The sequence below is a fragment of the Sarcophilus harrisii genome, chromosome 1 (assembly GCF_902635505.1).
Source record: "Sarcophilus harrisii chromosome 1, mSarHar1.11, whole genome shotgun sequence".
In the NCBI taxonomy this organism is placed as follows: Eukaryota; Metazoa; Chordata; class Mammalia; order Dasyuromorphia; family Dasyuridae; genus Sarcophilus; species Sarcophilus harrisii.
Genome location: NC_045426.1, coordinates 307,216,627 through 307,229,477, shown reverse-complemented (window position 1 = coordinate 307,229,477; position 12,851 = coordinate 307,216,627). Strand labels below are relative to the sequence as shown.

At 39.6% G+C, this 12,851-nt stretch overlaps 1 protein-coding gene across 11 annotated transcripts in view; it reads right to left on the bottom strand.

The window, feature by feature from the left end:
* Window positions 1–719: 719 nt before the first annotated feature.
* CARHSP1 (calcium regulated heat stable protein 1) overlaps window positions 720–12,851 on the bottom strand; it is a 28,610-nt gene continuing 16,478 nt past the window's right edge. For 6 of the 11 annotated variants that reach the window (XM_031944824.1, XM_031944831.1, XM_031944847.1 and 3 more), the window contains 3 exons: window positions 5,068–5,232; window positions 3,724–3,846; window positions 720–2,422 (listed from right to left, as the gene is read on the bottom strand). In XM_031944824.1, coding sequence (XP_031800684.1) covers window positions 2,260–2,422; window positions 3,724–3,846; window positions 5,068–5,225 — 444 coding nt within the window. In that variant the 5' untranslated portion in view covers window positions 5,226–5,232 and the 3' untranslated portion in view covers window positions 720–2,259. Of the gene's footprint in view, window positions 2,423–3,723; window positions 3,847–5,067; window positions 5,233–5,663; window positions 5,841–12,851 lie in introns of all 11 variants that reach the window. The other 5 variants (XM_031944808.1, XM_031944812.1, XM_031944818.1 and 2 more) reach the window with 1 other exon arrangement.

Sequence of the window (12,851 nt, the reverse complement as noted above, 5' to 3'; positions counted from 1 at the left end):
AATTTACAAAATGTTTATATTCAGTCCCCCCCCCCCAATCCTTTAATAGCTATATTCATTTCCTGTGTGTGTGAAGTCTTGAGATTAAGCACTATGCCCAAGATCAACTGGGAAGAGATGAAGCTGTAATTTGATTGACTCCAATCCTATATTCTTTTCACCCCTACCACAGATTAGCATTTCAGTGTTGCAATCTGTTTTCATTCCATCCTACCAATGTAAATAAGTCATTCAATGCCTTAGCAGGCAACCTCCTTGAGCTGAAATGAATCCAAAAATCCCTTGCCTGGTGGCCAACATTTTGGTGATGATCTGAGCATAGCCAGCCTGGCTACTAGACACAAAATCTGTCATACTCTAGTATCTCCCATAACCTATTGTCTGGTACTAGATTTTACTTACCCTCTCTGGGTTACAGTTTCTCCATCTATCACTGAGGAAAAACATTGGACTAAATCAGAAATGTCAGAAAATCGGCCTACAAAACTCAAATGGGCTGAATCAAAATGAAACTGGAAACTATTTAATCAAATAAAATACAACACATCATATTAATCTATCGTTTTCTAAGTCAATGTGGTCAGTGAGGTTCTGTTTCAAGGGACTGAGGTTCCAGCTTTAAATTTCTAATCCTATGACTGTAGTCATTTTTACAGTCTTCCTAGCATTCAACCTGTTCAAACAGTGTGATTCTTAAAGAATAAATAGGAAACATGAACAAAAGTTAAGAAACTTTACTTAAGCCATTTTCAACAAAAGTTAATAAGCAGTTAATTCTTGAACTTCAGTTTAAATCATCAGCAAGTAATCATTTCAAATGATTTTTGTTATCGTTTTCTAAAAATCACAAAGTTTAGGATATAGCATACATTTTTCCTTTTAAATAGCAACCACTGAAAATGCAGAAAACCAATTACAAAGAAAATCCAAAAGCCTCATTTGCCTAAAAAAAGTATATATTTACAAGACTCACAATCTTGTAGCAAAACAAGCGTATACATGCAGTTGAATCTGGTTTAAGGAAGAAACCTTAGTCACTAAAAAAATTACTAAACATTTAACATATCACATTTAAAATAAGACATCATCCAAAATGTGTTTAAAATGTTCACTTTAACCAGGTTGTCAGAAAGCAAGCTACTACCCTCCTTAGTCAGTGTTTCAGCACAAACCTTTTAAGAAATGATTTTGTTTTCTAAAGGGGAGCTTCTCATTGTTCCACCTTTCACAGTATAATGGTTCAAACAGCACAAAACAACCAAACCAGAGATGTGGATCCAAACTTGCCACCTCAGTGTCAAAGCCCACGGGCTTTGCTAAGAAGCAGGGAAGTTCTCGTACTTGTTTAAAACTTTACAGGAGAATGAGGGATTCTGTCTCACAGCTCAGCACAGCTAAAACTGGATATGAGCGTCCAAACAGGATCCGGGGATTCACATAAGGACTGGGCTGCCTGATCTCCCATCAATCCCTCTTCTCTGGCCAATGGTTGGGCCTTCCTGCTTCCCCCCCCCCCCCACCCAGAGAAATTATACCCCTTCAAGAAAGGCACTGAAACAAATTCTTAAGAATCCAGAGATTCATTCCCTGAACTCAACTGCTTCTCCCAAGTCTCCATCATCCTCAGGTCAGCCCCATTCTAATTAATCAGTAATTCTGGCTGAAGGCTAAGGCAGAGGCTACATCTAAGAATAATAGCAAAGGACATTAAGAGGTGACAAGCTGAGTCCTTACAGGACTGGGACATGAGGGAAGAAAATCCAAACTGCCTACCATGGTTCTTATTGTGCCTCTGTCCCAGAGGCCTAACTTGGTGATATAAAGTACCAGCATACACAGGTACAAGGAGAAGGTCAGTCTATGTGGAGGCTGGGGCTAACAGTTGCCCAGCCAGAATGTTAGGAAAATAACACATCCCAAGTTGCCCTTTCTACATCTCTTTGGGCTCAAAGTTTAATCCTCCACTCAGCTACTGAGCCTCTTCTTTTTAAAAAAATTAATACATTTCAGGTGGTAAGGAATAAAGACCTTTCCCTCACCCCTGTTCCCTTGCCCCTGGTCCTCCACTCCTTTCTTCAGGAGATAAGTCACATCTAACAATTTGACCCTTGAGTTCCCACTCCCTTCCCACCCTTTGGCCGAAATTTCATAACTCATCTATCTGTCCCCAAAACTTGCCCCACCTCCCCTCCCAGAACAGTGTCCTTCAAGAGAGCCAAGTTGGGGAGAAGAGAGGAAGCAGGGGTACCAGGAGGCTGCCTAGGAACTGATAACATGTCCCGACCAGGTCTCATGTTTGGTGCCTGGTGCCAGGTGAGTGATAACAACTTCCACAGCCTGATGCTTTTCGTTCTTTGGCGGAATTGAACACATCTTGTAGGTGACTTCATCTCCTTCCATAGGTACATATTCTCCTTCAACACTGTCAGGGAGTAGCAGGTAGGGGGAAGGAAAAAGAAAACTCAGTGGTCAGATATGGATGTGCCCAATACCCCACAATGTGCTTTCCCCACTCAGTCTCATAATAAAGGAAGCTAGGTCTAAAAAGGCCCATCAGAGCAAGGGACAGGAAATTAGCAACTATGACTAATACAGTAAGACTAATTTACAATGTGGTCTACAAAAGTCACATCTCAGATATATACAGGTGAGCCCTGTGTTACAGAAACGCAATATTGTGGAACTAAGGCTACCAAAACTAGTTGATGAGAAAGTGATTGTTTACACAATAACCTGGTTACTTTAATTACTGAACTCTCCTGATGAACTAGAAACAACCTGATTTAAAGGGAGGTAGGGAGGGGGATTTTTTTTTTTCCTGGACCATGACTATTCCATAAAGCAGTTCACTGGAAGGACCTTCCCATTATATAGAACATGTTTATCTACACAGGTATGCAAACATGTATGACTAGGATATAGCAACAATAAAGACATGCATGGAGAATTGACCTCAGAGTCAGAAAGACTAGAGTTCCAAGTCCTGCTCTTCCAATACAAGCAGGTTGTTGTGACTCTAAGCAAGTCAATCTCCCAGCCCCAGGTAGCTCTCTAAAACTAAGTTACTGAACAGGTGCAGATTGAGTAAGATAAAGAGTGTGCCCGATGTCAGTGAACTCACGGTCTGATCCAAAAGAAAAAAAGGTTGCAATTACCCTGATGTTGGTATAAGCTAACAAATGCAAGAAGTCTTCCTGTCTACTGACAGGAACCCTCATGCCCCGCTTAGGAATGGAAAGGAATGGGCAGCGCTTCTGTGTTCTTGGGGACGGAGACCTAAGTGCCCCCATGATTACAGGGACTCGGAGGGAGGGGAAGGGAAGGGAGCAGCCATTGGCTGATGGGGGATTTGCAAAAACATAACAGTCTCCTCACTCAACTCAAGTGTCCATGCATAGACACTTGCAAACATATACACTTTTCTCACCATCCCATTTCTTCTACCTCTTCTCTAACTCCCTTCCTCACCCTCCACCCCCCAGAAATCTTCTTTCTAACTACCTTTAAGAAAAAATGCATCTCTATATGGGCCCACCTGACACATCCACATACCACATGACATGTACCACATCATTTTAGCCTATTAAACCCCCGATTCAGGGCAAGACCCATTGAGACCATATGACACCTCTCCCTACCCACCTTTTTCTTCCCCTGATCTCCCTCACCAACACCACCTCACAATTGTCTGCCCACATATTTAGTCTACTCCTGGCCACTTACTCAGAGATATGAAGGAAGATGTCCGGTCCACCATCAGCTGGTGTAATGAAGCCGTGCCCCTTGGAGCGACAAAAGCATTTACAGACACCCTTATAGACAGGTCCCTCAGCTGCCCGCACAGTCCTGAAGCAGGACAGAGAGAGCCATGAGTGCTTCACCCCTTGTTCCCACCAGGCCCAGACTCAAGAAGAAGAGAGAGGGAGCAAAGTAATTTCAGGTACTCTCACCAGGGCATACTATAACCCAGGACCTGTGTTTTCTCTGGAGACAACGAAATCATAAACTTTGTGGATAAGGACTCTCATTATAGATATGAACCCATCCACCCAATTCCTGGGACTCACATGCCCCGAAAGTAGGGGCAAAGGGTTGAAAAGCTCAGCTGACAACTTCTGGAGAGGTGAGAAAAGCTAGTTTCTAGTCCTGGTTCCAACCTTGTACACCTTGGGCAACTGAATTAATCTCATGATCTACAAAATGAAATTATTCAAATTCTCTTCCAAACGGACCTCTGAGAACTGATACAGAGTGAAGAGAGTAGAATAGGTCTTTTTACAAAGACAACCACTTTATCGAGGAAGAGAACAGAATTAGGTCATTCTACAAAGACAACAACTTTATCGAGGAAAACAACTTGGAACAATTTTAGAACTCTGACCAAAGCGGTGACAAATAAAAACTCCAGAGGACCACAGATGACAGATGTTGACCTCAGAACACACAAGCAGACATACAATTTTGAACACAACCATGAGGTTTTGTTTTGACTGACTAGAATATGTTAGTAAGGTTTTTTTTTAAATTTGTTCAGTATGGGGAGATGGAAGAGAGAAAAACAGGAGCTTGTGAAAAAAATTAGAAAAAGTTTAAAGTTAAAAAAAAATAATAAAAAAAATTTTTAAACATAATGAAGTTCTTTTCCAGAACTAACATTCTGTGATCTTATGATCACACTCACACAATATAACCTCAAATCACCATCACACCACTTAGCTAATCCAGATTTACAAAGCACAGCAAAACACTGGGCTTTAACTCTGTTTTGCACAGCAAGCATTTGATATCTGTTCTATGAGGTAAGCAAGACAGGCATTTTTAATCATCATTTGAAAGTTGAGTAAATCAGAGGCCCAAAGGGATGTTGAAATGATTTGAAGGTCTAGAGTCAGTACTAGAACTGAATTTTGTGATGAACTCAATATCATTTTTTAACACAACCTCATCAAGAAGAAGTCACACAAGGGAAGCACATTAGGTTGGTCATTTTGGGCCCTCAGCCAATTGGCCTTTTCCACAAGAAAAGTCTCCAGCCTTTACTCCCCTTCTCTTTTTCTGGGTACTCACGCTGAAAAGGTCCTAGTCCGCCGGGTTGGCAAGGGGCTGGGGATGAGGTACCCTCTCATGGGAGATGGTGAACGGTCCCTTTCCCGGGGACCATCAGGTAGACGGAGAGAGGCTGGATGGGTGGGGGGCTTCGGTGGTTGGGGAGGCTCCGCTGACATAGTTTACCTGAGGAGAGAAATGAAGATTTCTGAGATACTGAACTCTACTGGCAGATCCCCAGTACAAACAACAATAATCCACAGCAGACAGAGCTGGGCACAGACTCATTCATACTTTGAGTAAAATAAGCAAAGCCAGATTTACATTCATTTACATGTCATTTAAGAGACAAGAGAAGCCACCCACCCCTACACAGTTATATAAAATCACTATCCAACCCAGCTGCCATAAACTCATGAAATTCTATTATTAGAGAGTCATCCTTTGTATTGAAATGAAAATTTGCCCTGAAAGCCATAACAGTTTATGGTATAGTAATTTATCCTTGAGTTGGCTACCCTTAGACCAAAGTATGGGTCTGTCTCTCCACAAAACCTTAATTAAGTTAAGGATCACATAAAACAGACTCTACCCTCCAGACATAAAAACCAAATTACCACTTGTTGGATATGATGTAGATGAGAGTTCCTTGGCTCAGCGATGGGTTAGACTAGGCAGCCTCTGGGGTTCCTTCTCTATTCTGACACAGTGATCCTGAGTTCAGAGTCTAGCAGAGGCAGCGGGAGAGGCAGGAATCCAGGGGAAACAATGGCAAGAGCCAGCTGTGTAAAGTGCTGAGGGAGGCAGGAACAATAAGCTGTGTGGTGCTGTGGGGAAAACTCCCAGAGAAGGCGGGCACATCCCAAACCTGCTTCTCCTCCTCTTGCCCATCCTGACTTCCCTGTTTCTGCTGACGGCATCACCATCCTGCCAGTCACCCAGGCTGGCCCCCAAACAGCAAAGGGAGTCATGGTTGACTCAGGTGCTGACATTCAACCCTCTGTCCAAATGAACAACTAGCATCCTATCAGACATCTAATAATAACCTCTTTCACACATCTGTCACCTTCTTTTCTCTTTTCCCTCATACATCTCAGGTCCTTATTATCACTTCTCTCCTAGGCTACTCCAATGACCTAAACTCAGCTATCTGTGTCCTTTCCTTCCCCAATTCCATCTTCCACTCTGCCACAGTAATTCTGCTCATAGTTCTGACCCTCTTGCTCAGTGACTTGGGGGCTTTTGAGATGTGTAACCCTAAAGAAAATCACTTAACCAACCTCTAAAAGCCATAGTCCCTCTTTTTAAAAAATGAATGGTGTTATGTCTTGTACAACATGCCTTAGAGGAATATTATGCAAGGGAAAGCACTTTGAAAACATTAAGCACTATATGTCTATGGGTATATGCATAGCATTATGTTGTTGTTGTTCAGTCCTGTCTGACTCTTTCTGATCCCATGTAGGATTTTCTTGGCAAAGATAATGGGGTGATTTACGATTTCCTTTTCCAGATCATTTTACAGATGAGGAAACTGACACAAACAAGATCAAGTGACTTGCCCAGGATCATACAGTTAATGTCTGAGGCTGAATTAGACTCAGATCTTCCTGACTCTAGATCCAGCACTCTATCTACTGTACCTCCTAGTGTGCTTGTGCTCTCTCCATCCACACACACACACACACACACACACACACACTTATGTGTATTTGAATATATGTATACACATGTCTATATATATCACTATGTGTGTATACCCACACAACATACATGTATGGTTCTTTATTATTACTACCATTAATAATAATGGCTCCCACTGCCTATAAGAGCAAAAGTCCAAAATTCCTCAACTAAATATTCAAAGGCTTTCTATAATTCAATCAACAAGCATTTATTAAGTACTTACTATAAGCCATGTAATAGACTAGGCACTGAAGATACAAAGAAAGGCAAAAATATCCCCTGCCCTCCTTAAGGGCAGAAGTTTATATCACATAAGGCCTTCCATACAAACACTATGATTCCTTCATACAAATATAATTCCTCACTTATCAGATTGACTAAGATGACAGGAAAAGATGATAAATGCTGGAGGGGATGGGGGAAAACTGGGACAATAATACATTGTTGCTAGAATTGTAAACTGATCCAATCATTCTAGAGACCAATTCAGAACTATGCCCAAAAAGCTATCAACTATGCATACCTTTGGATCTAGCAGTATCACTACTAGGTCTGTATTCCAAAAAGATTAGAAAAGAGGGGAAAGGACCTACATGTGATAACAAAGAATTGAAAACTGAATGGATGCCCAATAATTGAGGAACAGCTGAATAAGTTATAGCATATGAAAGTAATAGAATATTATTGTTCTATAAGAAATGATGAGCAGGCTGATTTCAGAAAAGCCTGGAAAGACTTACATGAATTGATGCTGACTGAGTGAAGTGAGCCGAGCCAGAAGATTGTACACAGTAATAACAAGATTGTGCAATGATCAACTATGATAAATTTCGCTCTTCTCAGAAATGCAGCAATCCAAAACAATTCCAAAAGACTTGGGATGGAAAATGTTTTCTGCATCCAGAGAAAGAACTATGGAGATTAAATGTGGAGTATTTTTTTTTATTTTCTTTTAAACTGGAGGGAAGGACTAAGAGGAGGAGGAATATTTTCACTTTTGTTTGTTTGCTTTTTTTTTTCTTGTGGCTTTTTCCCGTTTTTGTTCTGATTTTTCTTCCACAATATGACAAACATGAAAATATGTTTAAAAGGACTGTACATCAGTATTTCAGAGTCTGATTCTTTTTGTACAGCAAAATAACGTTTTGGTCAGGTATACTTATTGTGTATCTAATTTATATTTTAATATATTTAACATCTACTGGTCATCCTGCCATCTAGGGGAGGGGGTGGGGGGGTAAGAGGTGAAAAATTGGAACAAGAGGTTTGGCAATTGTTAATGCTGTAAAGTTACCCATGTATATATCCTGTAAATAAAAGGCTATTAAATAAATAAATAAATAAATAAATAAATAAATAAATAAAAGGACTGTACATGTACAAGGTATATCAGATTCCTTGCTGTCTTAGGGTGGGAGAAAAAATTTGGAACATAAAATCTTACAAAAATGAAAATAGTTCAAAATTATTTCTACATGTATTTGAAAAAATAAAATACTATTGAGAAATATAATTCCTACAAATATTCCAGCCTCTTTTCCATCAAACTAGTCCAGCATAAACATATCTTGTACATTTCCCATATTGGTACCACTGTTCAAATGCTTTCCCTTTATAGACTTCTGAATGTTCATATTCCGGTAGCTTTCTCTTGTACCCTTCTCATTTATTTATTATCAGGGAAATGACCTAGAATTGATGATCAGTGCTATATATCCACTTCCTCAAAGAGAGGTGTTTGATACAAGATACAAAATGAGACTTATATTTTTGGACACAGTGAATGTGAGAATTTGTTTGCTTGATTATTGTGTATTTACGAAGGTTTTTTTTTTTCTTATTTCCTTTTAAATTAAGGAAAGGGAAGCAGCTAGGTGCCGCAGTGGATAGAGTACCAGATCTGAAGTAGGAGAATCTGAGTTCAAATCTGGTCTCAGACACTTAACACTTCTTAGCTGTATTACCCTGGGCAAGTCACTTAACCCCAATTGCCTCAGCAAAAATGAATAAATAAACAAATTGGAGGGAAGGGCTAAGAGAGGACAAAATAAATGCTTAATTGAAAAATAAATAAAATTTTTCAAAACTTAAAGAATGTTTTAAAGAAGGACCTTAAAAGTCCTGTAGTCCAATCTCCTCATTTTATGGATGCCCTTACTGTAACAGCCCTTGGAGATTAAGTGATTTAGCCAGTCATTAGGTTACTATAAGGAGTAAATCTTCCTAATGATTTCCAAAAAAACAACCAAACAAAATCTCTCTCAGAAGAAGTGATTGTGCAAAACCTGAGGAAAAAAAAAAAAAAAAAAGTTGGAATCTGGACAGCCCTATTAGCCAGCCTTAGCTTGCCCCACCTATCCAAGGCAAGAAAAACTTGGTGCTAAAAACACCAAATAGGTCTTGTTGCTTCTCCCAGCCTGCCTCTGCCCTCCCCAGAGATACACTACTACTGAAGCAGAAAAAACCATCTGGCCATAACCCCTCATTCTACAACTGGGGAAACTGAGGCTCAAAGACAGTGACTTGATTTGTTCAAAGTCCCTCAGGGACAGAATTCAGATTAGAATCCAGGTCTACTGTTCCAGGTTGGCTCTCCAGATTCCAATGCTCACATAAATAAACTCAAGGAAGCCAAGAGCTTTAGCTTCACAGGAAGGAAACGCCACCCAGGGAAGTGGGGATTCCCCAGACTTCATAGCCTCATCTCCGCCAGGGTAGGCAGTTTGTCTAGGCAAACTATCACTGTTGTTCCCGCCCTACCAGGAAAGGCAAAAATAGCAGTTCCTTCCAAGTCGCTCCCTTCCTTTGTTTGCCCTTCCCATCACTCCTCCTGAATCCATGGGCACCTGACTCCCCCAACCTCAACTGGAAACTACAGCCCACTTGGCTGGAAAAGGAGGAATAAAAGGGGAGAGCAGTGGAGAGGAATTGGCCTACCAGCCTCCCTTGACTTTGACAGCTGTTGTCTGTATCCATATAAAATCACCTCTAAGAAAAGAGGGAGAAAAGAAAAAGAGATCAACAAGGGATAGAACATCTACTCTAATTCTTGTATGTGAATCCAGGACTCCAAAGGGGAAAGTAGAGAGAATGAAGAGCTAATGTGGCACAATGAAAAGAAGTCTAAATTGGAACAACAACAAAAAGACCTAGTTTTTTGAAACTGACTTAGCTGCTTTTTACCTACATGTATGATCTGGGCAAGTCATTCTAACCTCTGCTCTTCAAGTTTCCTTCTCTGTAAACTGAAGGTCTTAGGGTACCTTTCACCTCTAAATCAACAATCCTATGAAATATGAATTTATAGCCACCATGAGATTAAAATATCTAATCAAGAGAAATGGAAATCAACTCTGCCTATAGCACCAGACTTCCATCAATTTGGCAAAGACATCAAAAGTTATCAAAATTCAAAGTTGGCTAGGCTGTGGTAAACCACTCAAGCTAACATCATCCTGTCAGTGGAAGCATAAACTGACTCAAACTTGTTAAAAAAAAAAAGTGGTCATGCAATGAGTTACAAAAATCCCCTAAATTGTATGACATAGCAGCCCCCCAAAATCTAAAGAAATCTTAGGTTATGTTGACAGAATTATTGTGTCCAGGAAAAGCATACTCCATTCTTCCATATTCTGCTCTAGTTAGACCACATGTGGAATATCTTGTTCACACATTCTGAGCCCATTTTAGAAAAGATAAGGCTATTCAGAGTTTAGAGGAAGGCAAGAAGGACAGGGATGGGCTTCAAGTTCATCTTGAAGATCAGCTGAAGGACATAGAGACATTTAGTCTGGAGAAGAGAAGACTTAATGAGGACATGATAGTCATATTCAGGATTTCAAGGGGAGGGATAAAACTTGCTCTGCTTGGCTCCAGAGGACAGAATTAAGAACAATGGGTGGAAGTTGCTGAAAGACAAATTTAGTCTTCATGCAAGGAGTAATTTCCTAACAATTAAAGAAGCTATCTAAAAATGAAATGGGCTACCTTTAGAGATAGTTGAGTCTCCCCCTCTGAAAGCCTTCAAACAAAAACAAGATTTTCTGCTTAGTGAGTATGATGCAAAAAAGGATTTCTATTCAGGTACAGATTAGTAAATTGAAGAATCAAGATTTCAACCCAACACCAAATGCAACGTCTTTTCTACTTTAGTTGGCAAAACCTTCTAAAAGTGAATCGAGAGGAAGCTAGATGGCGCAGTGGCCATGGCACAGTGATCATGGAGCAACGGCCTTGGAGTCAGGAATTTGTCCCCAGAAACTTAACACCAACTTAGCTGCGTGACGCTAGGCAAGTCATTTAATTACACACACACACACACACAATTTAATTTTTTAATTGAGTTAGGAATCCTGATTGTGTGTTCAGAGTTTCTTCCAAATTGAATTTCAGCCTCTCCAGTACAAACTTCCAAGAAACAAACATTATTTAGTCAGTTAGCCAACAAGCTTTTATTATAAGATTACTATGTACCAGGCATTGTGATAAGTGTTAAAGAAAGCCAAAATCATGGTTCCCTGATCTCAAGGCTGCTCATATCCTCACTTGAAGAAATTAAATTGTGGGTAGGATTATATATTTAATGTGAGATAGTCAACTTAGCTAAAGTTATATGTCTTCTTTTTCAAAATCAGATAAGGTGAAGTCTTGAATTGCCTCACTAACAAAATAACCAAAAGGTAGATAAGGAAATTAGAAAAATAAATCAATCTGATACTCACCAACTAATTAGAACTGGTTCCTGGAATGGAAATACTGAGACCCTTAATTCCATATGCAAAGCACTTTACAAACACAGTATCATATTTGATCCTCATGGCACTTAGGTATTACAGTAAGTACTATAATTCTAATGTTCCAGATGAGGAAATTAAGCCTGAAAGAGTCTAAGTAACTTGATCAGAGTTACGAAGCTATTAAGCTGCCATAGGCAGGATTCAAACTCCTAGTCCAGACTTCATCTATTGTAACCCTCAGCAGCTTCAAACAAGTGAAAAATAAAGGTAAAGCTCTATACAACAGATTTTGCTGCCTTTTAAAAGAAGGAAGTCAGGTTTATTTTCACAGGCACTCTAGGTTTGGGGAATAATAGATATCTAATGGATAGGATGGACCCCGTGGATCAAGAACCTGCGTATACCTTGTCTGTACATAATTTTTTCCATGTTATTTCTTTTATTTAGATGGTTAGCTCCTTGAGAACAGAGACTATTTTTGCCTACCTTTGTATGCCCATCACTTAGCAAAGTGGCTGACACAGAGCAGGTACTTAATAAATGCTTGTTGACTTAATTGACTATCTCCAGAAGATAAGAGATTAAAAATTTATTTTGTTTGGTGCCTAGAAACAACTGTAAATGGCAAAATCAGACTATGGCTCAATGTTAGAAAAAACAACTGAATAACAATTTGGGTTATAAAAAAATGGAATGGAGCCTTTTGGGAGATAGTGAATTCCCCAATACTAGAGATCTTAGTTACATACTTCTCTGAAATATTACAGGAAAAATTCTTTTCCAGGAACAGCTTAAACTAGATGGCCTGAATCCCTTTCCATCCCAGAGTTCACACTATGATTTATCCTTCAACTTTGTTTCTCTAAACAGGAATTTCCATTTCCCCTTTGCCATTTTCTAGCTATGTGGCTATTGGCATATCACTCAGATTTAGACGTGGTTTTATCATTCATAAAGTAGAGCTAAAAATCTTATCTGTCTAGAGATTACAGTGAAGAAATCAATCTGAAGTATATAAATGTGAACTATTATTGACAAGTAAATAAGGCATATACATTTTGGAAGGGGATTTTAAGATTTTAGGAGTCAAACAAATGACTCTCAAATGATATAATTTCAGATCTGAGATTTTTTTTTCCAAATCATTCCCCAGTTAGACTGCTCTGCTTCTGTTCTCCCTATTTCTGCTCCCTCAGTAATTTCTTTTTGTTCTCATCTGGAACATGAGACATTCTTAAGCAGTAGTAGCCAGTACCCCAGAAAGAGTACTAAGTATTTGGATGATCAATAGCCCAGAGAGAAGTGACTTGCCCAAATCATAAACCAGAATGAAGCATTCAAACTAACAAAACATATCACAAAGTCTTGTGTGGTTAAGGCTAA